General features: G+C 64.5%; 3 protein-coding genes across 3 annotated transcripts in view; 2 read left to right on the top strand and 1 right to left on the bottom strand.

The window, feature by feature from the left end:
* The window catches only part of GAA (alpha glucosidase), a 164,696-nt gene that overhangs the window by 130,741 nt on the left and 9,710 nt on the right, over positions 1–24,245 (bottom strand). The window lies entirely within an intron of this gene.
* Positions 4,120–6,675, top strand: SGSH (N-sulfoglucosamine sulfohydrolase). Its single transcript, XM_058676130.1, has 5 exons — positions 4,120–4,258; positions 4,432–4,533; positions 4,696–4,777; positions 5,213–5,416; positions 6,022–6,675. Exons 2-5 carry the CDS (start codon positions 4,480–4,482, stop codon positions 6,579–6,581), a joined length of 900 nt encoding a protein of 299 aa, XP_058532113.1. The 5' UTR covers positions 4,120–4,258; positions 4,432–4,479; the 3' UTR covers positions 6,582–6,675.
* On the top strand, positions 13,083–23,002 carry EIF4A3 (eukaryotic translation initiation factor 4A3). Its single transcript, XM_058676126.1, has 12 exons — positions 13,083–13,322; positions 14,699–14,771; positions 16,086–16,152; positions 16,584–16,646; positions 17,438–17,570; positions 17,953–18,033; positions 19,671–19,812; positions 20,085–20,223; positions 20,728–20,843; positions 21,976–22,083; positions 22,619–22,746; positions 22,954–23,002. Exons 1-12 carry the CDS (start codon positions 13,154–13,156, stop codon positions 22,968–22,970), a joined length of 1,236 nt encoding a protein of 411 aa, XP_058532109.1. The 5' UTR covers positions 13,083–13,153; the 3' UTR covers positions 22,971–23,002.

Raw genomic sequence — 24,245 nt, forward strand, 5'->3', positions numbered from 1 at the left:
CCGGAGCCAACACCCCCTGAGCAGGTTGGAGAAGGGCAGGGTACCCCATGCCGTGTCCTGCCCACCTGTGGACTGCTTGGCTGTCTTCATTCCACCCCCACCTAGGGATTCCAGCCAGAGAACCCTGCCCCTGTGCCGGGCCACAATGCCCTCAGCGCCTCCCCTGGCTAGTCCTGGGGTGCCCAACTCCTCCATGTGGCTGTGCGGCGGGGGGGCCCATCCCTGCTCCCCCCAGCCCAACTCAGGACTCCCCTGGAGGCTGCCTCGTGCCAGAGTCAGCCCAGTCATGGACCGTAGCTGCCTGCAGCATGGCCTGCTAGTGTGTGGAGTGTGGGCTGGGCATAGTGCATGCACGGACGGCAAGCTTGTGCAGGCTACAGGCACATGTGCAGGCACATGTCTGAATGCCATGCCCACCCAGTCCCGTGCCTGCCTGGTACTGTGCCCACCCAGGAGCCACACTTGGTGTATATCAACACCAGTTGCTAGTACCCATCTAGGTGCTAGCCCCCTGGACATGAGGTCCCCTGGGTGTCACATCCACCTGCTGACAGGAGACCTGGGGGGTCCTGTGTCCCAGACATGAGGTCCCCTAGGTGACAGGAGCCCTAGGTATCCTACCCCCCAGACATGAGCCCCCCTGGGTGTCACGTCCACCTGCTGACGGGAGCCCTAGGTGTCCTACCCCCCAGACATGAGCCCCCCGGGTGTCATGTCCACCTGCTGACAGGAGCCCTAGGTATCCTACCCCCCGGACATGAGCCCCCCTGGGTGTCACGTCCACCTGCTGACGGGAGCCCTAGGTGTCCTACCCCCCAGACATGAGCCCCCCGGTGTCACGTCCACCTGCTGACGGGAGCCCTAGGTGTCCTACCCCCCGGACATGAGCCCATCCGGGTGTCACGTCCACCTGCTGACGGGAGCCCTAGGTGTCCTACCCCCCGGACATGAGCCCACCCGGGTGTCACGTCCACCTGCTGACGGGAGCCCTAGGTGTCCTACCCCCCGGACATGAGCCCACCCGGGTGTCACGTCCACCTGCTGACGGGAGCCCTAGGTGTCCTACCCCCCAGACATGAGCCCACCCGGGTGTCACGTCCACCTGCTGACGGGAGCCCTAGGTGTCCTACCCCCCAGACATGAGCCCACCCGGGTGTCACGTCCACCTGCTGACGGGAGCCCTAGGTGTCCTACCCCCCAGACATGAGCCCACCCGGGTGTCACGTCCACCTGCTGACGGGAGCCCTAGGTGTCCTACCCCCCAGACATGAGCCCACCCGGGTGTCACGTCCACCTGCTGACGGGAGCCCTAGGTGTCCTACCCCCCAGACATGAGCCCACCCGGGTGTCACGTCCACCTGCTGACGGGAGCCCTAGGTGTCCTACCCCCCGGACATGAGCCCCCGGTGTCACGTCCACCTGCTGACGGGAGCCCTAGGTGTCCTACCCCCCGGACATGAGCCCCCCTGGGTGTCACGTCCACCTGCTGACGGGAGCCCTAGGTGTCCTACCCCCCAGACATGAGCCCACCCGGGTGTCACGTCCACCTGCTGACGGGAGCCCTAGGTGTCCTACCCCCCAGACATGAGCCCACCCGGGTGTCACGTCCACCTGCTGACGGGAGCCCTAGGTGTCCTACCCCCCAGACATGAGCCCCCGGTGTCACGTCCACCTGCTGACGGGAGCCCTAGGTGTCCTACCCCCCAGACATGAGCCCCCGGTGTCACGTCCACCTGCTGACGGGAGCCCTAGGTGTCCTACCCCCCAGACATGAGCCCACCCGGGTGTCACGTCCACCTGCTGACGGGAGCCCTAGGTGTCCTACCCCCCAGACATGAGCCCCCGGTGTCACGTCCACCTGCTGACGGGAGCCCTAGGTGTCCTACCCCCCGGACATGAGCCCCCGGTGTCACGTCCACCTGCTGACGGGAGCCCTAGGTGTCCTACCCCCCGGACATGAGCCCCCGGTGTCACGTCCACCTGCTGACGGGAGCCCTAGGTGTCCTACCCCCCGGACATGAGCCCCCGGTGTCACGTCCACCTGCTGACGGGAGCCCTAGGTGTCCTACCCCCCGGACATGAGCCCCCGGTGTCACGTCCACCTGCTGACGGGAGCCCTAGGTGTCCTACCCCCCGGACATGAGCCCCCGGTGTCACGTCCACCTGCTGACGGGAGCCCTAGGTGTCCTACCCCCCGGACATGAGCCCCCGGTGTCTTGCTGCCTGGACATTACCATGACAAGCCTTTGCAGCGGACCCACGATCCCCTCCCTCCTCCTCCTGACCCCTGCCCACTGGTCCTGTCTCCTCCCATCCCAGCGGACGATGGCGGCTTTGAGATGGGCGCCTACAACAACACTGCCATTGTCACACCCCACCTGGACGCCCTGGCCCGCCGCAGCCTCATCTTCCGCAACGCCTTCAGCTCGGTCAGCAGCTGCTCCCCCAGCCGCGCCAGCCTTCTTACCGGCCTGCCCCAGGTAAGGGCGGCCGGGGGCGCACAGGAGGAAAGTGCCCCAGGTAAGGGCAGCCAGGGGGCGCACAGGAGGGGAGTGCCCCAGGTAAGGACGGCAAGGGGGCACACCGGAGGGGGAGCACCCTGGGCCCCTGCCATGAGCCCTTCCCCCAGTGCTGCAGGCAGGGGTCTGCAGCAGGACCTTGGGGCCAAAGTTACTTCCTGTCTGTGTCTGTCCTGGGGTGCTCACCCTGGCTGAGGCCCAGTCCTGCATGCGGGGGAACTGCACTGGGCGTCTCTCTGGTCCAGGGTTGACACAGGGCTGTCTCGGCCTCAGACTGCCACGCTGGTGTCCCTGGGAACGGGGCAGCCCTGTTCTGTGTGTCCCCACCTAAGAGCGGACTGAGGCGCATGGGCCGGGGACCCACCACGTCTGGGCAGTGGGCCCACTCTAAATAGAAGCAGAGTTGGATTTTCTTGTTGTTGTTTAAAGCTTTATTTATTAATTTTGTTGGAAAGACAGAGAGAGAGAGCTTCCATCTGCTGGTTCACTCCCCAGTTGTCCACAGTGGCTGGGGACATCTCGGACCAGGCCAAAGCCATGCCAGGAATTACATCCATTCTCCCACACGGGTGCAGGACCCCACGACTTGGGCCTGCTTCTGTTGCTTTCCCAGGAGCATTAGCAGGGAGCTGCATGGGAACTGGGACAGCGGGCTGGTGCTCATAGGAGACGCTGGTTCCACCAGCCACACCGCGAGCCCTTCAACAATGGGCATATTTGCAATAGTGATTTCTTTTATAATACAAAGCAGGTAACGGGGTGGGGCGTAGTGGGTTAGCATGTCACCTGCAGTGCCAGCATCCTGTATGGGAGCTTGTTCAAATCCCAGCTGTTCGATTCTGATCCAGTTCCCTGCTAATCCACCTTGGGGAAGAGTGAAGGACGGCCCAAGTCCTTGGGTCCCTGCACCCACGTGGGAGAGCCAGAAGAAGCTCCTGGCTCCTGGCACAGCCCAGCTCTGGCCTTTGTGGCCATTTGGGGAGATCTGTTTCTATCTCTCCTTTCTGTAAATCTGTCTTTCAAGTAAAAATAAACCTTTAAGAAAAAGAAATATAATAAAAGCAATGATGGCAGGGGGTCTTCCTTGCCCCGCCCCGCCATATGATTTGAGAAGGAGAGGCAGGCAGAGACAGCAGAAGCCCCTGCAGGGCTGCTAACACTCCGGCTCCTCCTCTTGCCTGCTGCTCTCGCTGTGGGCGCCCTGGGGCCCCCTGGGCCGGGAATGGGAGGTGGAGAGCTCTCTCCAGGGTGCTGGGCGGGGGTCAGGGGTGGGGTGGGTGAGGGGCAACGCTGGTCCAGCCGAGGGGAGGCTGGCAGGGGCCGGAGCCTTGTGCGTCTTGTCGGCAGCACCAGAACGGCATGTACGGGCTGCACCAGGACCTGCACCACTTCAACTCCTTCGAAAAGGTGCGGAGCCTGCCGCTGCTGCTGCGAGAGGCTGGCGTGCGCACAGGTGAGGCGCGGGCTGCCCTCTGCCCTCTGCCCGCCCCCTGCAGCCTTTGTCCTGAGCTCTCACGTTGCACGGAGGGTTGGCATGGGGTGAGCAGGGGGCTGAGGAGAGCCTGGGTGATCTCTGGTCCTCCCTCAGGCATCATCGGGAAGAAGCACGTGGGGCCGGAGCCCGTGTACCCATTTGACTTCGCCTACACGGAGGAGAATGGCTCGGTCCTCCAGGTGGGCCGCAACATCACGAGGATGAAGCTGCTGGTCCGGAAGTTTCTGCAGACTCAGGACGACAGGTGTGGGAGGCAGGCCCTGGCCCCCTGAGCGGGGGGCACGTTGGGAAAAGCAGGCCCCCCTGGGCTGGAGCGCCCAGGCACTGACCCTGCCCACCAAGACCCCCCCTCTCCTGAGCAGGCCTTTCTTCCTCTATGTCGCCTTCCACGACCCCCACCGCTGTGGCCACTCGCAGCCTCAGTACGGAGCCTTCTGTGAGAAGTTCGGCAACGGGGATAGTGGCATGGGGCGCATCCCAGACTGGACCCCCCAGACCTACGACCCTCAGGATGTCCTGGTAGGCAGGGCCTGACCCTCCTCCTGGGGGCTGTGACATCAGCCTGCGACTCCTTGGGGGGACACTGTTCTGGGCTCGTCCACTCGCAGGAGGACGGTAGCTGTGGCCCTGGCTGGCCCCTCCTCTCCCACAGGCTGTTCTGAGCAGGACACCCCTCCCCAGGTGCCCTACTTCGTGCCTGACACACCAGCAGCCCGGGCCGACCTGGCCGCCCAGTACACCACCATCGGCCGCATGGACCAAGGTGGGCCCACGAAACCCGGGCACTGGGGTATGCCAAGGCTTCAGCCTCAACCCTGTGCCTGGTGGCCCCGAGTCAGGCTCAGGAGGTGGCTCCTGCGAGCCCATGTGAGCTGGGGTTCGTGGGGAAGGTCCTGCGTGGCGGCCAGCAGAGCCTGTGCTCAGAGAACTCGCTGGAGCTGGGTGTTGTAACTCAGGCCGCCCCTGCCCTGGGGCTGGGCAATCAGGCCGTGGGAACGGAACTGGGTTTGGGGTACAGGACTGGGGTGGGGCGAGTCTCTGTGGTGGCCACAGACTGGGGTGCTTGCACTGTGAAACTCTCTCCTTGGGGGTCCTGAGGCCCTGAGCCCAAGTCAGGGTATGGGCCAGCACTGCCTGGGGGCTGGGGGGCGCCCCGCTTCACAGCCGTGCCACTCCCCTCTCTGCCCACCCCCCGCAGGGGTGGGGCTTGTGCTGCAGGAGCTGCGAGAGGCTGGCGTCCTGAATGACACCCTGGTCGTGTTCACCTCCGACAATGGCATCCCCTTCCCCAGCGGCAGGACCAACCTGTACTGGCCGGGCACCGCTGAGCCCTTGCTGCTGTCGTCCCCCGAGCACCCGCAGCGCTGGGGGCAGGCCAGCGAGGCCTACGTGAGCCTCCTAGGTATGGCCGGGCCCTGCCCATGTGGGTTCCGCTCTCAGCCTGTGCCCACAGGCACATCCCTCGCCGAGGGGCAGCAGAGTGACCCCCACACCCACGCCATAGACCACAGATCCAGGCAGGCCACCTCGTCTGCTTGGCTGAGCGCTTCCCTGGGGATGCCCACACTGCAGGCCTGGACGCCCCACTCGGATGACCACTGCGCCCTTGAGTGGCTTCGTCATGGCCCAGGTCCCCTGAAGTTCTTGGTGGTCTGTGATCGCCCACGCTGAGCTGAGCAAAGCCAGGGGTGTGGACTTGATTGAGCGCCCCATCTCAGGACAGCCCTCAGGGAGCCACTGGCTCAGGGACCACCTTTCCATTTGGCCCCAAACCACAAGCCCTGCCTGCCTGAGGGGCTTCCTTTCTGGCCGTGGAGTTGGAGGGGTCCCTGGGTCACCAGGCTGGGGCCTTGCGGGTAGCTGAGGCATTGAGAAATGGCATTGAGTTGCCGGCCCGAGGTAGCTGGAGGGACAGGGCCGGGCATGGCGCGTGGTGGGCGGGGTGCAGGGTGCTTGGGCTCAGTCCTTCTGGGGGCTGCTGAGGCACCCCCACCACTTTCTTTCCAGACCTCACGCCCACCCTCTTGGACTGGTTCTCCGTGCCCTACCCCAGCTACGCCATCTTTGGCTCCAAGACCGTCCAGCTCACGGGCCGCTCCCTCCTGCCAGCGCTGCAGGCCGAGCCCCCTTGGGACACCGTCTTTGGCAGCCAGAGCCACCACGAGGTCACCATGGCCTACCCGATGCGCTCCGTATTCCACCGGGGCCTGCGTCTGGTGCACAACCTGGCCTTCAAGATGCCCTTCCCCATTGACCAGGACCTGTACGTCTCGCCCACGTTCCAGGACCTGCTGAACCGTACCGTGGCCGGTCAGCCCACGTGCTGGTACTCGGACCTCCACCACTACTACTACCGGGACCGCTGGGAGCTGTATGACCACAGCCGGGACCCCCACGAGACCGCCAACCGCGCCAGCGACCCGCAGTTTGCCCAGGTCCTAGACCTGCTCAAGGCCCAGCTGGCCAAGTGGCAGTGGGAGACGCACGACCCCTGGGTGTGCTCCCCCGATGGCGTGCTGGAGGACAAGCTCTCGCCCCCGTGCCGCCCGCTACACAATGAGCTGTGACGAGCCGCCTCTTCCTCTCCCATGATTGACAGAACATGGGGGAGACCACTCCATGTCAGGGCACCTCTGTCCCCACAGGAAAGGCCTGTCGGGGCCCACGAGTGGGGACTCAGGGACAGGGTGGGCTCCTGGCCCTGGTGCAGCCGTGCCTTGGTCCTGACTGGAGACCTACAGATGGGAGGTTGGGGGGGTGCTGAAGGACCCCTCTGTCTCCAGATGTTTCCAGGTGTACCAGGTGGGCAGGTGCAAACCAGGCCACATGGACAAAGGTTTTCTCACTGCAGTTCAGACCCGAGGAAGCCCTTGTGTGTCCGGGGGCGGTGCCTGGGTTCGCCCTGCCGGGCAGGGGGCACTGAGGAACATAGCCCACCCGGGGGCTTGTCTGGCTTGTGTTACAGAATGCCCTGCCTTGCTTCACCTCCGGAAAGGAGGGCTCCTCCTGCAGTGGCTGGGGTGCGGGGCCCTGCCTTCGCCCTTTGCCCCCATGGCGGTGGGGCACTGAGGCCCCTGGCCCAGAGCAGTGGGAAAGCTCTTTGTTTCGCTAAAATACAGGCACTGGTTTTTCTGAACTTGCTTTGTGTCTGTCCGAGTCTGACAGGCCAAGTGACGGGACCCCTGAGGCCTAGAGGCAAAGGAAGGAGTTTGGCCACATCCTCAGGCTTCGGCCAGGACCCCTCTCCGTCCTGGACACCCCGGCCACAGCGCCCAGAAGGTCCCAACTGAAAAGCCCAGCTCCAGGGGCATCGTGGCCAGTGGCAGCTGGGAGAAGGGGCACACAGCAGTTACCTGGGGACACAGCGGGTGTAGGTGGAGCGCTGCGGCACGCCAGATCCTGATGAAGGGTGGAGATGAGGCGCCGTGACCTCACCCACTGTGACCTGTGCAAAGGGAGGGGGTGCGAGGCCGGGTGGCCACACCTCTGAGGCCTTGGCCCCCAAGGACGGGCGAGGAGGTGTGGTCACCGAGGAGCCACAGCCCCTCCTCCTGCTGGGCTGGCTGCAGGAGCCACCCCTCTGAGGTGTCCAGTCGCTGAAGGAACTTCCTGTGTGGGCCAGAGATGAGTTGGTTCGGGGAGAGAAGACCCAGCAAGTTTGTCCCCAGCCATGACCCCACAGCGGTCCTCAGCCTCCTTGGATGGGTTGGTCCATGTCACCTACCTGAGCCTGGCAGGTGTGCAGCTGTAGGCGAGCTAAGGAATTCTACTCCTGGGCCTTTGTGCTAGAGCTGGCGGCAAGTGGCCCATGGGCACCTGCCAGGGTGGCGTTGGGGGTGGAGTGATGGCACCCATTGGACTCGAGTTTCTCGGCCATCCTCTTGTCGGCCGAGATGTGACGATGATGGGGAAGACAGATCTTCCCGTGCAGGCCCCAGATGCCGTCCAGCCCGACGTCCGGCAGGGCGCCGTCGGGAGGGAAGGGGCAGCGGTGGGGGGAAGCCATAGCGCCCCCAGCAGAACCCCATCTTCCCAGGGAGTTGGGCTGCAGAGCTGGCTGGCGGGAGGGGTGGCAGGTGTCTCCACTGCTTCCCACACTTGCAACTTTGTAGTTGAGGCGGAGCTCATAACAGGGGTGGAGTGACCTCCACTCTGACTCCTTGGGGAAGGGAACTGAAGGGCTGGGGCCTAGGAGTTGTGCTCCAGCCTCGTAGACCCCCAGTGATCAGCAGTGTGGTGTGAGGGCCCTCCCTGGTCTGTCACCTCCTAGACGCGCTCCTTGCAGTCCCCCCGGGAGCAGCAGCTGTGGCCCAGCCCGGCCCACACAGCCTGCTCCCCCCACAGTCCCATCCTGCCCACCTCTGGGCCCCCTGCCTGCCCTCTCCCCACACGCCCAAGGCAGGATGGTGTCCCAGAGTCAAGCTGGGTGTGTCTCCCCCAGGCCAGAGATCCAGACGCTGTCTGCTGCGGCCCCCTGCGCCTCCAACTCTGGGGTGTGGGCTGCATCCTACAAAGGATCTCCTAGTCCAAGTCTGAGCCATCCGCCTGCCCCTGGACAGGGCTCCCACCTCTGTAAGGGCAGACGGGGCAGGGTGCTCTGGACACACCCAGCCTGCACGGGGCAGAGTTCACACACGGGGTTGGTTTCCATTCATGGGCATACATGCAAGCCCCAGATTTGGGGTGCACTTCCTCCAAGTGGGGAGCCTGGTAGCTGAGATGTGGGGAGCTTAGGCACCTGCATGGACAAGGCAAGAACCTCAGAGGTGCAGCCAGCTGCCCTGGACGAGGGGCTGGGCAGGAGCCTGCGCACTGAGCCCACCCAGACAGCCTCCGCCCCCCAGCCCCACCTGGTCCGGCTCCTCCTACAGAGCACTCATGTGGCCCTGCAGGGTTCTTGTCATCCCCTGGAGCAGCTGCTTGTCCACTTTGGCCAGCAGTGTGTGGGGGGGCGGGGGACAGTGAGCAGGAAGGTCATGGGGAGGTGACTGATGGCAAGGGGCTCTGAGGTCTGGTCTGGGGAGCCAGGTGCAAGGTGGGGGGCGTTCCCAAGGGTGAAGGGGAATCCTGCTCATTGGGAGACTTGGAGCCGCGTCTGGCAGAGCCACCTTGCCTGCTGCACCTTGCTCGTTCATGCAGTCTAACACTCGGGCACACGTCCCCAGATACACCCACACCCCCACCTTTCTCTCCCTTCTCCCCAGGCTCAGTCCCTGCTCTCACCCGAGGCCCCACCCTTTACTTCCATCACTAGTGTGCCTGCCTGGGACTTCTGCTTCCCCCCGCCCACTGGACAGGCCAAGTGAGTTCAGGCCGCAAAGCGAGGTGACCCTGAGCCAGGCCGTGTGTTGCAGTTACGCCACGCACCACCAGAGGGCGACTGGACTGGCGCTCCTCGCGGCCACTTCAATGCCCAGCTGTGTCCTTGCGGGAGAGGAGATCCCACAGCCACGCTTCCCACGGAGGGGTTTGCGTGGGTGCAGGGCTCAGAGTCACCGATTTGGCTCCTAGCACCTGCCCCTCTCCAGGCCTGGTGAGCCAGCAGGGCAGGCCTCCAGAGGCGGGGGTCCAGTGGCAGCTCCCGGGAGCCAAGGCCCGGCCTTGTGGCCTCCAGCCAGGGCCACATCCCGGCATGTCCTCCTGTAGTCCGTGCAGAGGGACACAGCCAGGTGGGTGGCACCAAGACAGGCGCTCTGGGCTCCGGGTGCGACCGGCCCCTGCGTGTGTCCATCGGCCGGGGTCTCACAGCCTGCAGTGAGGGCCAGGGAAGGGGACCTTGGACCGGGGCAGCTGCTCCCCTGGGGTGCCAGCATGGAGGCAGCACCCCTCTAAGAGCGCCAGTGTGGGCTGAGCTCCGAAGGCGGGGATGGATTCCCAGCCCTGAGTCAGTACTGCTGGGTGCGGAGCCCCTCAGGCGCCTGCCCTGGGGCTGTCATTCCCGCCTCTGCTGCCCGTGGACTGTGCCACTGGTTAGAGGCAGACCACAGAGCTGTGTGCCACGCTTGGGAGCTGCTGCCCTCTGCCTGGTTCCCCTGCCGCCTTCCCAGGTGGTTCCACTGGAAACCATGCCCTGCTGTCCCCAGCTTCTTCTCCCCGTGTTCAACCTGGAAGTCCCAGGTTGGATCTTCATCCTCTCCAGGCACCCTGACACGCCCATCCTCCGGGCTCACCCTGAAACACCCAGCATGTCCAGGGAGTCGGCTCTCAGGGCCCCAGCACCACCTTGGGTCTAAGAGGCTGCAGCCGGGCAGTCACCAAAGCCGACTCCATTCCCTGCAGCCTTAAGCCTGCGTCCACTCGGGCCCTCCTGTGTCTGCCTTTGACCTGCGGTGGGCGGGACCTGCAGCGGCGTGGGGTGGTGAGCGTGGTCTGTGGCCGGACACAGCCTGTGGGATCACTGGATCCCGGCCACATCCGGCCCCTGGCGATTCCCGTGAGCCCAGCCCCATGGGGAAGCACTCCCCAGACAACACGGGCCACCTGACCTCGTCTGGGGCCCGGAGGCTACAAGAGAGGCCGCAGCTCCCGCCCAGCCGCTCACGCAGCAACCTTGGAGAGCATGCCTGTACCTCCTCTTGCCCACACAGAGAGATGCCAGCTGGCGACCCCTGCCTGGACCCTGCTGTGAGTTAGGGAGACTGCGCCAAGTGGGGGTGTGCCTTGGGACCCCCGTACTCCATGTCACAGTGTGGGCTCTGCTCACCTGCTAGCTTGCACCTGCGGGCAGCGGTCAAGTACCAGGGGCACTGCTCTCCGCAGGGCAGACTGGGCTGAGTTCCCAGCCCTGAGCCTTGGCCTCACTCGGGGCTGGTGTTTGGGGCATTTAGGCAGTGAACGAACTAGCAGGTGGGTGGCAACAACCCCCAAGAACAAGGGTGTGGGCCCTGTGAGAAACGGGTGTCCTTGGCCAGGCCTTGCCAGGCAGGCAGAGGAGGCCCTGCTTCCGGCTGAAGCGCCACCTGCACCTGTTCCCCTTCCCACACCCCAGCTCCTCCAACGACGGGTCTGCAGGACCACAGGCCTTGGGCTGCACAACGGCTCAGTGCCTAAACCCTCACCCTGCTGGCGCCGGGCCCCATCTGGGCACCAGTCCACGCCCGGCTGCTCCAGCTCCCATCCAGCTCCCCGCTGAGGCCGAGGAGGCAGTGGAGGACGGCCCAAGGCCTTGAGTGTGAGGAGTGACTCAACATCGGCCCAGACGGCGAGACCCCCTCCACTCAGACCCGCCACAGCTTTAAACAGGCGCTTCCCTTAGGTTTCAGTTCCTTTGGGTTTCCGTTTCATTTCTCTAAGTCTTGGGCGCTTTAGTTCCACGCCCACTTCTGTTCCCTGACAGCCTTATCCACCAATCCCTTGCGGCCCCGCCTACCACCGTGCCTGCCAATCCCCGCGAGCCTGTGCGCCCAGTCCCGCCCCTACGCTATAAAGCCTCACTCCGTCCGTTGCTCCGCCCGGCCCTCTCCGCTCGCCCTCCGTCGCTACGGCGGACCCCGCTCTGCCTCCCCGGCCGCTGCCCCTTCCAGCGGGAGGGCTCTCCCTGCCGGGGGAGGCCGCGTCGACCCCCGGAGTCTCCCCAGCAGCTGCCGGACCCCGGCTCTTCGGGATGCCAGGGACTCAGGGCTCCCTTCGCCGTCTCCCGCACCCACGTTGAAGAGGAGGCTGTGGGGACCGGGCACCAAGCGGCACGTCAGACGGCCCTGGGATGCGGCTGCATCGGGCTGCTGCGCTGGCTCAACCGGCCACTCCTCTGCCTGCAAATGCTGGCGTCCCATATCGGCGCCGGTTCTAATCCCGGCAGCCCCGCTTCCCATCCAGCTCCCTGCTGTGTGTGGGAGACCCCGCAGAAGCTCCTGGCTCCTGGCTTTGGATTGGCTCAGCTCCAGCCGTGGCAGCTGCTTGGGGAGCGAACCAGCAGCTGGAAGATCTGTTTGTCTCTGCTCTCCGTACATGAAAGGCGGATATACAGAGAGGACAGAGAGGAAGATCTTCCATCCGCTGGTTGCAACAGCCGGATCTGTGCCAATCTGAAGCCAGGAGCTTCTTCCAGGTCTGCCACGTGGGCGTCCATTGTCAGTGCCTTCCCAGGCCACAAGCAGGGAGCTGGATGGGAAGCGGGGCTGCCGGGATTAGAACCGGCGCCCACATGGGATCCTAGCGGATGCAAGGCGAGGACTTAAGCCACTAGGCTACCACACTGGGCCCTCCCCTCACTCGTATATTCAGTCACGTTGTGGTCTGAGCTGGCAAGACAGTAGGGCGTGGAGGCAGCGGAAACGACCCGTTTTGTTTCGAAGTCTGGAACACAAATTGGCTTTATAAACGTGGACCATGTTGTTGACAGGGGCCCCCACAGGCCCAGCTGCAGAGGGCTAAACCACCCGTGTGGCCGCTCACCGGCTCACAGGGCCCGACGCTAGCGCCCCGGCCAACGCTCAAGTCGTGTGGGGGACCCAGCGAGCACCCGTGCTGCCCCACCGGGCCCCAGGGGCTGCACCTTGGAGCGCCGGTTCGAATCCCGCAGCTGCACGTCCCACCCCACTCCCTGCGGGTGAGGCACGTGGTCCGGGGAGCCCCGTGGAGTCGCTCCTGGGGCGGCCTGGGTTCCTGGGGGGAGTTCGGGGGACAGCAGCATCTGTCACTCTGCTCAACCCCGCCCGGGGAGCCGGGGGTCCCCTCCTGGGCCGAGCCCCCCGAAGGGGGCGCCCCACGGAGGTCGCGGCTGCGCGTGGGGCTGTGCGGCCTGCCCCGCGCAGTCACCCCACACACACAAAGGCGTCAATTCACCCGCGCGCCAGTTCCCTGTCGACCGAGCGGCGTTCAGCGGAGGGACAAGCGGTCACCCCTCAGCTGGACTCGGAGGGGACACCGCAGAGAACACTCTCGGGAAGGACCCAAAGTGCCTTTTATACTGCAGCGCGGCCACGCCCAGCCCCTCGCGAGATCCCGCGAGAGCGACAGCGTGGTCTCCTCCCAGGGCAGACAGCGCTCCGCCCCTTCGAGGCGTGGCCTCTGCGTACGCACGCACGCACGCCCCTAGTCTGCGCGCGTGGTGAAGTCACTTCCCGGCGTCCGCGGCTACTCGGGGCAGCTTCCGCCTTCTGCCGGGTGCGCGCGCTCTACTGGCGGGCGGCTCGGGATCATGGCGGCCGCGGCCACGATGGCGAACTCGGGGTCGGCGCGGAAGCGGCTACTCAAGGAGGAAGACATGACCAAGGTGGAGTTCGAGACGAGCGAGGAGGTGGACGTGACGCCCACGTTCGACACCATGGGCCTGCGGGAGGACCTGCTGCGCGGCATCTACGCCTACGGTGGGTGGGCGCTGGCCGGGCTCGGGGCGCGATCGCGGCCGGGGCGCGGGAAGGGGGCCCGGCCTGGGCTGGGGGGACCCGGGCGGGGGGCGTGGGCTGTGGGAAGGGGGCCCGGCCTGGGCTGGGGGCCCCGCCAATGGGGAGGACCCGACCTGGCCCTAGGGCTGCGGGGACCAGGCCCGGACTTGGGGCGCGGGCCGTGGGGGACCCGGCCGGGATCGTGGGCTTCGGGGGCCCGGTCGGCTGCGGGAGTCCGGCCGGCCGAGGCTCCTGACAGTTCGCTTGACCCCGCGGCGACCACCGAGCGGGGTTCGGCGGGGTAGCAGGGCTGCAGCGTCCCCCTGGGAGATCGTTGGTCACCGGTCTCCCACCTGCGCTAGGGGAGATGGAGATCTGGAAGGAGAGGGCGGGGAACAGTTGGAGCCCCCTTAATGGGGTGGGTGGGGGCAGGTGGAGGGGCCGGGTCTTCCACGTATGAAGATTTGAAAGATGTCAGGGGGCAGGGGCGCAGTCACATTGAGCAGTTTGGTGGGTTATCAGGGCATTTGGGCTTTGGGCGCAGTGATGGGGACCCAGGGACCCCCTGCGCTGACCGAGTTGGCTGATGGATTGGACCTGAGTGGCCGAGGAAGGGGGCTGGGCAGGATACAGGGGACTCCGAGTAAGCCGGTGGAGGGTGTTTGCACGCTGGTTGGCACGCCTTTTCTGGCAGCTGTGTCCACCTCCCGGGAGCCCTCCAGCTGCTGCACGGGCTGGGAGCCAGGGGCGGGGCCTGGGGTGGTTTTAGACAGCCCTGACCAGCATGCTCCCTGGGTGGTGTGCATCCGACCTCCGGATGGGGACCTGTTTGTCTGACCATGCTTGGTGCTGGAGTGAGCTGGAAGGGTGAGGCCGTGGTGAGGGTCAGGTTGCCACTGGCCACTGCTGGCTCTCTGGGTGCTCCGAGGCGGTGGGCGCGTCTGCCCAGGCGGGCTGCACAGAGGGAACCAGGTGTCTGCATGGTCCGTTGCTGTTTTACTTCGGGATCACCTTCATTCCTGGGCAGTGATTGGTTCGGGAGTAGTCGCTCACTGCCCAGTGTGCTGCGGGCTGGCAGGGTTGTGGACACGCCATGGACACCCCACTGACTGTGGTGCTCCTGGAGTTAATTCCCATGGGTCGAGCGGGAAACGTGATGACCCAGGGCCTTGTGTGTCCCTGCAGCACTGACCTCCTGCGGGCCCATCCCTCAGCCCGTGCCCCTGAGCTGACACCTTCCAGGGCAGGGGCAGGGCCTGCGGGCTAGAGAGCAGTCCTCATGGGGGCGCTGCAGCCGGCCGGGCCGCGTCTCCAGCCCCAGTCTGGGCGCTGCAGCCATTTTCCGCTTTTACCGGCAGGGTTTGAGAAGCCATCAGCCATCCAGCAGCGTGCCATCAAGCAGATCATCAAAGGGAGGGACGTCATTGCACAGTGAGTTGTTTGTGCGTGGGGCACCGGGGGTGGGTGCGGGGTCCGCAGGGCTGCCTGCCCGGTGTGGTGCCAACCCCTGACTTGAGCCACACCAGAGCGCCTTCACCCTCTCCTTGCTTTCCATTGTCGGAAGCTTTCGTTTTCAGCCAGCTTTGCGTAGCTCTCGGTTGGCCGTGGAACTGTACTCTGTCAGTAGCTTCATGTTCCGTTTGCGTTTGTAGAAGGCTCCTGCTGCCACACGTGCAGGCCTGAGTCAGAGTGTTCATCACAGTAGATAGAGGCCTGTCTGCGTTTCCTTCTTCCTGCTTGTCTTCCACATGAAAGGCAGAGGGTCAGAGCTGCCGGGTCACTCCCTCTGTGCCCACTCCGAGCAGGCCTACCAGGCCGGGCCAGATTCAGAACTCCCTTGGGGTTCCCTGGCGGGTGGTATCCTCCTCTACCTCCTAGGATGTCTTCACAGGAGGATGGGCCAGAGCCGAGCAGCAGGGGCTGTGGCCCTGTGCAGCCCTGCGCAGCCCTGTGCAGCGTGTGTGTGCAGCATGCTCAGTGTGTGCAGGCATGCTCAGTGTGTGTGCAGTTGTGCTCGGTGTGTGCAGGTGTGTTCAGCGTGTGTGCAGGCGTGCTCAGCGTGTGTGCAGGCGTGCTCAGCGTGTGTGCAGGTGTGTTCAGTGTGTGTGCAGGTGTGCTCTGTGCAGGTGTGCCCAGCGTGTGCAGGTGTGCTCTGTGTGTGCAGGCGTGCTCAGTGTGTGCAGATGTGCTCAGTGTGTGCAGGTGTGCTCAGCGTGTGTGCAGGCGTGCTCCGTGTGTGCAGGCGTGCTCAGTGTGTGTGCAGCATGCTCAGTGTGTACAGATGTGCTCAGTGTGTGTGCAGGCGTGCTCAGTGTGTGCTGGTGTGCTCAGCGTGTGTGCAGGCGTGCTCAGTGTGTGTGCAGCATGCTCAGTGTGTACAGGTGTGCTCTGTGTGTGCAGGTGTGCTCAGCGTGTGTGCAGCATGCTCAGTGTGTGTGCAGGCGTGCTCTGTGTGCAGGTGTGCTCAGTGTGTACAGACGTGCTCAGTGTGTGCAGGCGTGCTCAGCGTGTGTGCAGTTGTGCTCAGTGTGTGTGCAGGCGTGCTCAGCGTGCGTGCAGGCGTGCTCAGTGTGTGCAGGCGTGCTCAGCGTGTGTGCAGTTGTGCTCAGTGTGTGTGCAGGTGTGCTCAGCATGCTCAGCGTGTGTGCAGGCGTGCTCAGCATGTGTGCAGGTAGGTGTGCTCAGCGTGCAGGTATGCTGTTCCCTGGCACCTGCTGCCTGCCGCATCTGTGCTTTCTTGTCCAGGTCACAGTCTGGTACAGGCAAGACGGCCACCTTCAGTATCTCTGTTCTCCAGTGCCTGGACATTCAGGTAGGGACCATTCCCCATTCCCCACAATACTGGCCCACGCCGGGACCACTGACCCACGTCCAGTGCCACGCCGAGACCACTCCCCGTTCCCCACAGTACTGGCCCACGCCAGGACCACTCCCCAGACCCCACAGTACTGACCCACGCCGGGACCACTCCCCAGTTCAAATCCTCCGCTTGAGTTACTTGAACAGCTTTTGCAGAGGCTCCTTGCTGCCTGCCCAGCACTCCTGCAGTACATCCCTGCTCGCGGCAGCAGAGGGAGTTATTAGTTTTATTAGTTCTTTACACTGTCCTGGTGAGGTCTGATATTACCAGGTGTGTAGTGTAGATGCCCTGGGGACCTGCTAACCTGTGTCAGGAGTGGCAGACCTCGACTGCTGTGGTTGCTGTGAAGGTCCTCGGCTCCTGAGGCATTGTCTCTCCCACAGGTCAGGGAGACCCAAGCATTGATCTTGGCACCCACAAGGGAGTTGGCTGTGCAGATTCAGAAGGTGAGGCATGCAGGGTGCTGGACTGAGCTGGGCTGAGTGCTGCGCTAGGTGCTGGGCTGGGCTGGGCTGGGCTGAGTGCTGCACTGGTTGCTGGACTGAGCTGGGTTGAGAGCTGCGCTGGGTGCCGGGCTGGACTGAGCTGGGCTGAGTGCTGCGCTGCGTGCTGGGCTGGGCTGGGCTGGGTTGAGTGCTGTGCTGGGGGCTGGGCTGGGCTGAGTGCTGCGCTGGGTGCTGGACTGGGCTGCGCTGGGGGCAGGGCTGGGCTGAGAGCTCACTGGGTGCTGGGCTGGGCTGAGTGCTGTGCAGGGTGCTGAGCTGTGCAGGGTTCTGGGCTGGGCTGGTTTCACGGGGATTGTGGATATGATCTGGCTATACCGATCTGGCTTATTGGCTTCATGTAAGTTTTCTGTTTCCTCCAAAAATCATTTTCCTGACTGCTGTGGTTTTGCCCTAACCCGACCGTCATCGGAGTTGCTGGCTGGTCGAGGCTCAGTGCTGTTGGTCACTGGGGGCCTCGGTGTGGCTTTTAACTGCAAGGTTACTTTGACAGAGCTCGGGTACTGACCTGCTACATCCACTTAGGGAGAGCAGGTGCTTGTGGTGTTTGGGCTAGACACAGCTGTGGACTTGACCTGTCTTCCACTCTGTGGCTCTCCTGAGAGCTGGCTTCCCTGAGCGCAGGGAGGACCAGGAAGCTTTGGGCCCCTGTGGCACAGGGCGCCATCAATGGCCGTCAGCGTGGGGTGGCAGTGGTCGGGTTGTGTCTGACAGTGGAACCTGTGCTGTGCCAGGGTCTGCTTGCCCTCGGAGACTACATGAATGTCCAGTGCCACGCCTGCATCGGGGGCACCAACGTGGGCGAGGACATCCGGAAGCTTGACTATGGGCAGCACGTGGTGGCTGGCACGCCGGGGCGGGTCTTTGGTGAGTGCACCTGTCGCTATGGCTGTCCTGTGGAGGGTGTTGGTGCCACACACTAGGGCAGTGTGTCCGGCTGTGCGGGGAGAAGGGCTGAGTGCCTGCCCCTGCTGCCGGCCTGGCCTCACCCCTGCCCTGCCCTGCCGGCCTGGCCTCACCCCTGCCCTGCCCTGCCGGCCTGGCCTCACCCCTGCCCTGCCCTGCCGTCCTGGCCTCACCCCTGCCCTGCCCTGCCGGCCTGGCCTCACCCCTGCCCTGCCCTGCCGTCCTGGCCTCACCCCTGCCCTGCCCTGCCGGCCTGGCCTCACCCCTGCCCTGCCCTGCCGGCCTGGCCTCACCCCTGCCCTGCCCTGCCGGCCTGGCCTCATCCCTCGCTCCACTCTTGTAGATATGATTCGACGCAGAAGTTTGAGGACCCGCGCCATCAAGATGCTGGTGTTGGATGAAGCGGATGAAATGCTCAACAAGGGTACGCGTTCCCGCTCGCGGGCCTCGGTCCTCTTCCCAGTGGCGAATGAAGGACAGCGCCGACATGGAGGCGGGGCAGTGCGTCGTCTGGGAGGGCAATTGGGCAGAGTCCAGCTTCGATTCTTCACACTGGGAGTGCACGTGGCTGGTGGCCAGCAGGATGTCTGCTCGGGTGCCTGGCCTGTGCGTGGTTCTGGTGGGTTGCGTGGCCTGGCGCCTCAGGCCCGGAAGTACTGCTCACCTGGGTGCCTGGTGCTGCCCGAGTGGGGAGGTGCGCAGGTGTGGGTGGGTGAGCTCACTGAGCTCAGTCGCAGGCTGTGTCGCTCCGTGTGCGGTGCTCGCGAGGCTGTCTTGCACAGCTGGGTGGCCGGTGGAGTCCAGTCAGCTTCCTGCTGCCGTGCTTAGGAAGGCCGTGGGAGATGGCCTGGTGACTTGGGCGCCCGCCAGCCCCTGGGAGACCAGGCTGATGCTCTCGGCTCCTGGCTTTGGCCATCTGGGGAGTGAACCAGCAGGTGGACCAACTCTTCCTCCACATCTTTCTCTTTTGCTCTGCCTTTGAAGTGTGTGATTATTTAGGCAGTGAATTGCTCGGGCTGCCCGCCTTCTGAGTTCAGTGGGAGACCCAGAAGGGGTTGCTGGCTCCTGGCTTCAGCCGGGCCCAGTCCTGCCTGGTGGGTGTTTGGGCGTGTGTGGAAGCACAGGGCGTGCCTGGTGTGTGGCTGCGGGTTGGAGCGTGCTGTTTGCGCTGCAGGCAGACACGTGTGTGCTCTTTGGCGAGTGCTGAAGCGCTGCTGGGTGCTGGCCTTGGCGTCTGTGGAGAGACGCCTCCGTTCTTACAGGAATGCAGGTCCTCACCAGCCCCGGCTTCTGCCCAGGGCAGACACTGGGAGACAGTGTCCCGCCGCCCACGCAGGCTGCTAGTTTGGCCCAGTGGAGGGTGAGGGCTGGAGGCTGTCATCTTGACTCAGGAGTGGGTCAAGGTCAGATGAGCCCCGAGGGGCTGGTGGGGTGCGGAGTGGGCGCTCTGTGGGGTGTGGAACCCTTCCAGCCACCTGCCTGAGAGGCTGTCGGCTCTGAGTGTCCCTGTTCCCCACCTGTCCCTGGACAGAGGCTCTGTGAGCTCACGTGGGTGCTGGCTGAAGGGCAGGTTCGTGGGCTGTGTGCACGCAGGACTGCGCCATCTGATACCAGCCCTGCGGTCCTCCCTGTCTGGCTCTGCCCGGGCACCATTCAGTCATAGCAGTGAGCTGGCAGCGTTTCTCATTGTGAAGTTTTGGGTAGAAGTCCAGGGCTCCAGGCTGATTTGGGCACAGGCCTTGAGTGGGCTGAGATGGCGGGAGACTTGGGGTGGCTAAGGTGGGGAGTGGGCCAGGGTAGCGTGTGGGTCTATCCTGGCCCTGTGTGGATCAGCTGCCCCAGGCGCGCTGTGCCCGCCGGCAGCTGGGTCTGACGTGGTCTACGTTTGGGGCCAGTGAGTTTTGACATGGTTTCCCATGGTCTGACGTGGGGTCTCCCTGGTCTGACGGGGTCTCCCTGGTCTGACGCGGGGGTCTCCCTGGTCTGACGCGGGTCTCTCCCTGGTCTGATGCGGGGGTCTCCCTGGTCTGACGCGGTCTCTGTCGGATCCTGCCCACGCAGGTTTCAAGGAGCAGATTTACGACGTGTACAGGTACCTGCCCCCGGCCACCCAGGTGGTCCTCATCAGTGCCACGCTGCCGCACGAGATCCTGGAGATGACCAACAAGTTCATGACAGACCCCATCCGCATCTTGGTGAAACGGTGCGTGTTCCCGCCGTCCCTGCGCTCGGCTGTGTCAGGCCCACGTGGGAGTGGGAGGTGGCGTCGCGGTGCCTGTGGGAAAAACAGCTTTTGCTTGCTCTCTGCCTTGAGCTAGTGACTGAAGTTAGGACGCCACCCTGCCTGGGGGCAGTGGGTTGTGTGGAGTGTTAGCTGTTTCGGCTGAGCCCTGACCAGGACGTGTGGTAGAATGAGGGCCTGACCTGCCAGCTGGCGGAGCTGCCGCGGCGTGACGCACTCTGTTTGTCCTCCAGTGATGAGTTGACTCTGGAAGGCATCAAGCAGTTTTTTGTGGCAGTGGAAAGAGAAGAGTGGAAGTTTGACACCCTGTGTGACCTCTACGACACGCTCACCATCACGCAGGCCGTCATCTTCTGCAACACCAAGAGGAAGGTAGCCTGCTTCCCCGGGGGCCTCGTGGGCGCGAGGCCCTGCCCGCCCTTGGTGGGGCTGCTCCTGTCAGGGCCTCGGGCGATGTGGTTCCTGTGGAAACCCACAGGGTGGCTATGTAGTCCCCCAAGGCCCCGCTGAGAGTCAGACCTGGTGGGTTTACACAGGGACCCGTGCAGAGCTGCTGGCGGCGTAGCTGATGGGGTGGGTGGGGGTAGAGACGTCCCTTTCAGATGGGAGGTGACATGGCGCCACAACCCATAGAGTGAGGATTCTGTGAGCAGGCTGGTGCTCACTGGGCACATAGGAGGTTCCTGAGAGTGTGCGAGAGCAGCGACGTGGGCACTGCCACATAGCCGTCGCCTGGTGACGGCTGTGGGCACTGGAGGGCCATGCAGCAACCCTGGGTGGCAGTCAGCCATGGCACGGCGTCTGGTCCCTTGTCGGCCAGATGCTGCCCCGTGGCCCGTGCCTGCTGAGCCCCGTGGCCCGTGTGCACACCTGCAGGTGGACTGGCTGACGGAGAAGATGCGGGAGGCCAACTTCACGGTGTCCTCCATGCACGGGGACATGCCGCAGAAGGAGCGTGAGTCCATCATGAAGGAGTTCCGCTCCGGCGCCAGGTGGGTCCCCGCGGGCCGGGCCTGCCGTGTCGGCGTGAGCGGGCTTCTGGGGTGCGCCAGTGACGGGCGTGTCCAGCCCATCTGCCGCCTTTCTGCTGTTGTCCACCTGGCAAGTGAGGGCGGCCCTGAACTGGTGGTTCTGGGGTTCTCGCTCTGTCCCCCTGCCTTGAGCTGCTGTGGCGGCCGGAAGCGTCCTGTCTTCTGAGGTAACAGCGTGTCGCTGGATTTTGGTTTCCTTTAGATTGTAATAACCATGGTAGTCACCCATCTCCCTCCTGCCTGGTGCTTCACAGCCGTGGGTTGGAGCTGGGAGCTCCACGGGCGTGCCAGGGCCCCAGTTACTCGGGCCTTACCGCTGCCCTCAGGGCCAGCGTTGGCAGCAGCTGGAACTGGGTCCTCCGGTGGGAAAAGCAGAGGTGCAGAGAGATGGTGGCAGAGGTGCAGAGAGATGGTGGCGAGGACTTGCCCCTGCTGGCTTCACTTCTGAATGACCGCCCGGCCAGGGCTGGGCGGGCTGGAGGCAGGAGCCAGGAGCAGCGGGCTGAGTGTCGTGCGGGTGCCCAGGACCAGGCTGTGGGCCGTTCCCCACTGCCTCCGGGGCACGCCCTGGCAGGAAGCTGGGCCACATGCCTGGGAGCCAGGGCTTGGTCGAGCCCAGTGCCCGACACCTGGCTTTCCCTCCTTGCCTTCCAATGTCTACACTGAGAGATTTGGCCTAAGGCAGGAGAGATGGAGTCCTGCAGAAAAGGGAGCACCTGTTGGCTGGGTTGCTGTCCAGGTGCTCAGGCGGCTGGGGCGCGGACCTGGCACAGCAGGGCCCCTGCTGCCTCCCGGGCTGTGCAGCTGTCAGAAGCCTGGGGCGGGAGGGGGGTCTGGGCCTGGACTCGGGCACTGTGACTTGGGAGGTAGGCACCCCAACTGGCATTGGCGCTGCCGCCTCAGACACTTGCCTGTGGGGCCAGCCTGCAGCAAGTGAAGTGCAGGGGGTGTGGTCAGCTGGAGGGTGTGGCTTGGTGACTGAACACACCAGCTGCCTCCACAGCCCCTTCAGGTCTGTCGCTGGCACTTGGGTCTGCGGGGTTTTGGAGGTGGTGGCTGCTCATCCCGGCTGAGCTATGCTCTCCCCCTGCAGCCGGGTGCTCATCTCCACTGACGTCTGGGCCCGGGGCCTCGACGTCCCCCAGGTGTCCCTCATCATCAACTACGACCTGCCCAACAACAGAGAGCTGTACATACACAGGTGGGGTGACCGAGGGACAGGGGAGGGGAGGGGAGGGGCAGGACAGGTGGGGTGGCCAAGGGACAGGGGAGGGGAGGGGACAGGTGGGGTGGCCGAGGGTCAGGGGAGGGGAGGGGAGGGACAGGTGGGGTGGCCCAGGGACAGGGGAGGGGAGGGACAGGTGGGGTGGCCGAGGGTCAGGGGAGGGGAGGGGAGGGACAGGTGGGGTGGCCCAGGGACAGGGGAGGGGAGGGGAGGGGACAGGTGGGGTGGCCAAGGGACAGGGGAGGGGAGGGGACAGGTGGGGTGGCCAAGGGTCAGGGGAGGGGAGGGGAGGGACAGGTGGGGTGGCCCAGGGACAGGGGAGGGGAGGGGAGGGTACAGGTGGGGTGGCCGAGGGTCAGGGGAGGGGAGGGGAGGGACAGGTGGGGTGGCCCAGGGACAGGGGAGGGGAGGGACAGGTGGGGTGGCCGAGGCAGGGGGTAGGGAGGGGGAGCGGGAGCGGTTCCCAGAGCCTGTTTTCTGGGTGCTGAATGGATTATGTTTCATCTTGGAGAATTGGGCGGTCAGGGCGCTATGGCCGCAAGGGTGTGGCCATTAACTTTGTGAAGAATGACGACATTCGCATCCTGCGGGACATCGAGCAGTACTACTCGACACAGATCGACGAGATGCCCATGAACGGTAGGGGTGTGAGAGAGACTGGGGGGGTGCTGGTGTGTGTGTGAGACAGTAGGGGTGCTGGGGGTGTGAGACACAGTAGGGGGGTGCTGCTGGCATGTGTGGAACAGTGGGGGGCAGGGTGGGAGTGTTTGTGAGTGCGCTCACGAGGGGCAGTGTGCATGGGACGGCCTTTCCGGGCATTTCCTCAGTGTGTCTCTTGGCTTGCAGTCGCTGACCTCATCTGAGGGTGTAGCACCTGGCCGGCCACCTGTTCTCGGGGGCGCGGCCCGGCGGTGGCGTCTCCGGGGGCTCGTGTGGACTCGTGTCAGGCCCCCAGAAGCCCTAGGGTGGCGAGTCTGTCTTTTCTTACCACATGTATATAGTGCATTGTTTTTCATTAAACCTTGGAAACTTTTCCACACAGTCTGAGTTCTGCTTCTTGGGTGACTCCTGCTCTCCAGTCACCCGTGGGGTGGCCACAGGCAGGTCGCTCAATGTGGGCCCTCACGTCTGAGGTGGCACCTCGGCACTGCCCGGGCAGGTGGACAGTGGGGTGAGATGCGGGTCCCTCAGCCCCAGGCGGGGGCGTGGAAGGAGCCGCTACTAAGCATGTGGTGTAGACACGAGGGACAGTGTGTGCTGGCACTGCTGACCGACTCCTGGTCCCTGAGCCGCCATGTCGGTCTCCTCTTGCTCTGGCCAGGAGTCCTGCAGGGGCAGGCGTGGGCCCCTGGTCCTGGCATGCCCCCGTACTTCCCAGTTGGCCAGTGTCTTTGTGTGGACAGGAGGTGGTTGTGGGTGGCAGCCAGTGGCGGGAGGGTTTGATGTGTTCATGCGCCAGGTGGGCTTCGGGTCTCATGGCTGCAGGTGCAGAGGGTGATGGGCCCAGTGTGCGTGGCACAGTGCGGGCTCAGTCTGTCCCTGCCATCGCAGGCAGGTCCTCGGGGGTGTGCTCACTGCATACAGGACGCTGTCCTGGTGGGGCAGGGGAATAGCGGGCATTTCCGGGGTGGCTTGTGGAGGCTGTCTGGGGCGGCATCCTGGCTGTGGGCATGTCCCTTAGGTTGCAGCTTGGCTGCCCGAGTGCCGTCCTGTCGCCCATAGTGGTAGGCAGTGCCTGTGGGCCGGGTGTGCTGTGGACAGCAGCAGCGTTCACATCAATGCTGAGTTGGGAGGGGAGCCCATTGGCCTCCCAGCACAGGTTCAGCCGCCCCCAGGCAGGGGGTCCTGAGGTGTCCTGAGGCTGGTAACTGCCCCGTGCCTGGCTGTCCTGGAACCTCGGGCGCTGGAGTGGAGCTGCAGAGCTGGTCAGCTCCCACAGGGGCCCCTCTGCAGGTCACACGCCCTCCCGTTCCTCCTGGGCTGTTGGCGTCTGCACCTGCATGCCCGCTTGCCCCTGTCCCCCTGCCTGTACCAGCTGCACCTGCCAGATGTGCTGGCTGCCCGGGTTGCAGAGTCTGGGACACATGGAGGGGGATCTCCCGTGAAAACATTGCCCCTTTATTGTAAAACTCTTGAAG

The sequence above is a fragment of the Ochotona princeps genome, chromosome 17 (assembly GCF_030435755.1).
Source record: "Ochotona princeps isolate mOchPri1 chromosome 17, mOchPri1.hap1, whole genome shotgun sequence".
Classification (NCBI taxonomy): Eukaryota; Metazoa; Chordata; class Mammalia; order Lagomorpha; family Ochotonidae; genus Ochotona; species Ochotona princeps.

Excerpts from the sequence above, each read along its gene's own strand:
- SGSH (XM_058676130.1), top strand. The coding sequence starts at position 4,480 with ATGGGGCGCATCCCAGACTGGACCCCCCAGACCTACGACCCTCAGGAT. Across the intron at positions 4,778-5,212 it reads CATCGGCCGCATGGACCAAG|GGGTGGGGCTTGTGCTGCAG; the intron begins GTGGGCCCACGA and ends CACCCCCCGCAG. Across the intron at positions 5,417-6,021 it reads GGCCTACGTGAGCCTCCTAG|ACCTCACGCCCACCCTCTTG; the intron begins GTATGGCCGGGC and ends CTTTCTTTCCAG.
- EIF4A3 (XM_058676126.1), top strand. The coding sequence starts at position 13,154 with ATGGCGGCCGCGGCCACGATGGCGAACTCGGGGTCGGCGCGGAAGCGG. Across the intron at positions 16,153-16,583 it reads TCCAGTGCCTGGACATTCAG|GTCAGGGAGACCCAAGCATT; the intron begins GTAGGGACCATT and ends TCTCTCCCACAG. Across the intron at positions 22,084-22,618 it reads AGAGAGCTGTACATACACAG|AATTGGGCGGTCAGGGCGCT; the intron begins GTGGGGTGACCG and ends TTCATCTTGGAG.